Raw genomic sequence first — 3,096 nt, 5'->3', positions numbered from 1 at the left:
TTTCCTCCACCTGCTATTGCTTCATGCCTGAGCAAACAGCCCAGCAGCGGAACAGGCACCTTGGTGCTGGGAATGTCCAGCGTTGCTGGCAGCTGTATATAAGGCACAGAGCTGATCAACAGCCTGGCAGAGCAGGAGCATCCTCCCAGCTGGCCAGGAGATGCTGGCCACCCTCACCCTCCTCCTGGGGCTGCCCCTGGCCCTCGCCTCCGAGCCCCCCACCTGCGCCCCGCTCGTCCCGATCACCTTCGACAACACCACCATCCCCAGGGTAAGCCCTGCCCTCTCCTTTCCTGTCAGCATTCCAGGCCCTTACAGGTCCAGGAAGAGGTTATAGACTCATCAGCTCTAGGCTTATCTCGCTGGCTATCCATGCTGCTTTTCTTAAAAAAAAATTCAGACAGCTGTACAGGGGCACAGGGAAGGGGTGAAGCCTTGCAGCTCTGCACCCATAATCTCACGAGCAGGCACTTTTGGAGGCTCCTGCTTCCATCTCCTCGTGCCAGCCAGGCTGGGCACCACCATCCAAGTGGCTTGTCACTCTGTTTTATGTCCTTCAAGTGGTGGTGACTCAGGTCACGAGCCTCCATCCGCAAACCCTTCACTGAATAAACAGTGTTTAGTCCCTTGGGAGTGTTTAATGGGAGGAAAGCAATGAGAACTGGGCACCGAGCAGGAGGGACACCACCACAGAAAGAACCAGCCATCCTGGGAGCTGCAGCAGCACTTTGGCAGAGAGGGGACAAAACCCAGGGGATAAAACCCCTCACCCAGCCTGGATCCTGCCCCAGGGTGGTCACCTACCAGGGGTCCTCATGGTAGTGGGATGGCAGGATACCACATCTGCTTTCACTCATGTGGTGCCTGTGGTTGAGCCTGGAGTGGCTGCCCCAACCTTCCCCACTTCCCTCTCCTCTGCAGCTCCTGGGACAGTGGTTCTACATCGTTGGTGCCACCAGGCACCCCCCTTACCTGCCAGAGTTAAGAGCAGTGAAATTCTCGGCTTTTTCCTTCTCCCCTGGCAGCCATGAGGATGAGCTCAACGTCACCGAATTCGTGAGACTGTAAGGACAGACACTCACCCCCTTATCAAGCTCCCCCAACCCCAGGGGCACTTCTACCTGCTGCTGCCATCCTCTGGGCTGAGGCACCCTTGCAAATTTGGGGCTGGAGAGCAGCTGTGCCACCTTTATTTAACCTCTGCAGTCCCACTCAAGTTCCAAGTCCCTCGGGCTTGCTTGGGGCATTCTCAGGGATGTTTGCTCCATCTGACCTCTCTGCCCCACAGGAACGAGACGTGTGCAGTGAGGAACAGCAGCAAGATCCAGGTCTTGGAGAACTCCACCCTGGTGCACGGTGAGGCCCAGTCAGAGCACGGGGAGGGGAGGGGGGGATGCAGCTGCACCTGAGACTCTCCTGCTTCTGTCCCCATGAACTGGGCACCACAAGCCCTTTTACACCTAAAATTGTGTCTGGAGGTGGAGGGAAAATTTCTTCCACCCCACACAATGGGTACAGCAGCACTGGGGGACCAGACTGGTCCCCACTGGGATGAGTCTCAAGGATAAAAGGGGATGAGCAGCCCATGCCAACTCTGCCCAGGGTGAGCCCCAGCACGGGGTGATCCCACTCTCTCCATGCCTTCCAGTTGATGAGAACCAGGTGGTTTCCATGGCCAGAGTGATCCAAAGCCACGAGGACCTGCTGATCCTGAACCACATCAACATTGACTCCCCAAGTCTGAGCCTCTCAGGTGAGTGGATGCTGCCTGGATATGTGGGGCAAAGCCTTGTCCAGGGGCAAATCAAGGGGCACAGGCACCCCCAACCCTCACAGGCAGGGCAAAAAGCCCCTTTTCCTCTGATACAGAGAGGGGAAAGATGGGGGCAGGCAGGCAGCAGGTTCCACATCTGCACTATGGGGATCACCCAGGAGCAAAGCAACCCTAAAACTCCCTTTTGTTCCCCCCCCTTCTCCATTCCTCTGACAGCACGGACACACAATGTGAGCAAGGAGCACATGGAAGAGTATAAAGCCCACCTGCACTGTCTGGGCCTCACCGAGGAGGATGTGTACTACACTTTAATAGAGGTACCAACCCCTCCCCAGGGTGGGCGAGTCCCAGGCCAGCTTCTGCCTCCAGTTGGGATGGGGTTCTGGGTAGGGTGTGTTGTTTCCCACTGCAGCTTCCCCTCTGTGCATCTCCCCTCCTCCCTAAGCATCCAACTTGGCCATTCCTCGTGGTTTTGGGGCAGAGGGGCACTGACAGCCACTCTCCCCTCTCCTGTAGGATGCCTGTCCCCCGCCTGCGGAGAAAACAGGTGAAGGTGACGCAGATCCACAGGTGGAGTAACCCTCATGGACCAGTTCAGCTGCTCCATCCTCATCCTCCTACAGCCAGGCTCAGTGCAGCCTCAGGAGCTCCTATCCAGGCTTTGTTTTGATCTCATGGATTAAACACCCGGTTTCACTGTTCTCATCTGGACCCAAAATAAACCCCTGTGTTACAATCACCGGCTGCTCCTGCTCCATCCTCTCTGGCACCATGTGCAGGACCCCCTCCTGCACACCCTGCCAATGGTGCTGCATCTCCAAACCTGCCAAGAGGAGCTCTAGGGCACTGTTAAATGAGGAGATTCTGCATTTGAAGACCTTGTAATTTATGTAGTTTGTTAAAAGCCTGAACCTACTGCACTGGTGGGTCTCCTGCCTCATACTCAAGGCCCCATTTCCCACCGAATCCCCCCCCAGCATCTGCCTCCAAAGAGCACATGTGAACCCCTGTGCCAGCCCCATGCCCTGGCAGGGAACAAGGCCAGTGTGAACTGAAGCCTGGGGGTGAACAACCACCACCTATCAACCCCTGCAGAGGTTTATTTGCCCTCTGGAGGGAAGCCACATCCAGGTCCCCTCAGTGCCCTCAAGGGTAAACCTGGAGCTGCCAAGTGCTCCACACACACAAAATTAGTTGCAGTTTCCAAGGAAAAAAAAGCCTGCATTGGTGAAGCATATTTTTTTACTGGAGAAATCCAAGATTTTGCAAGTTGACTTTCCTCCACCTGCTATTGCTTCATGCCTGAGCAAACAGCCCAGCAG

The 3,096-nt window shown here is 55.9% G+C and overlaps 1 protein-coding gene across 1 annotated transcript; it reads left to right on the top strand.

Moving 5' to 3' along the window:
* Positions 1 to 107: 107 nt before the first annotated feature.
* LOC113962261 (alpha-1-acid glycoprotein 1-like) lies at positions 108 to 2,510 on the top strand. The gene is made up of 6 exons (XM_027673042.1): positions 108 to 271; positions 922 to 1,064; positions 1,289 to 1,356; positions 1,649 to 1,753; positions 1,991 to 2,091; positions 2,291 to 2,510. The coding sequence occupies exons 1-6, from the start codon at positions 161 to 163 to the stop codon at positions 2,351 to 2,353; spliced, it is 591 nt and encodes a 196-aa protein (XP_027528843.1). The 5' UTR covers positions 108 to 160; the 3' UTR covers positions 2,354 to 2,510.
* Positions 2,511 to 3,096: the final 586 nt, after the last annotated feature.

Source organism: Neopelma chrysocephalum, unplaced genomic scaffold (assembly GCF_003984885.1).
Source record: "Neopelma chrysocephalum unplaced genomic scaffold, ASM398488v2 Primary Assembly neopelma1_135508, whole genome shotgun sequence".
In the NCBI taxonomy this organism is placed as follows: Eukaryota; Metazoa; Chordata; class Aves; order Passeriformes; family Pipridae; genus Neopelma; species Neopelma chrysocephalum.
The sequence above is the reverse complement of the archived record's forward strand: the minus strand, read 5'-3'. Positions and strand labels throughout refer to the sequence as shown.

What these genes read in the sequence shown, in the direction of transcription:
- LOC113962261 (XM_027673042.1), top strand. Translation starts at nt 161, where the DNA reads ATGCTGGCCACCCTCACCCTCCTCCTGGGGCTGCCCCTGGCCCTCGCC. An exon ending in GTCACCGAATTCGTGAGACT is followed by an intron (nt 1,065 to 1,288) that starts GTAAGGACAGAC and finishes TCTGCCCCACAG; the next exon opens with GAACGAGACGTGTGCAGTGA. An exon ending in CCCAAGTCTGAGCCTCTCAG is followed by an intron (nt 1,754 to 1,990) that starts GTGAGTGGATGC and finishes TTCCTCTGACAG; the next exon opens with CACGGACACACAATGTGAGC.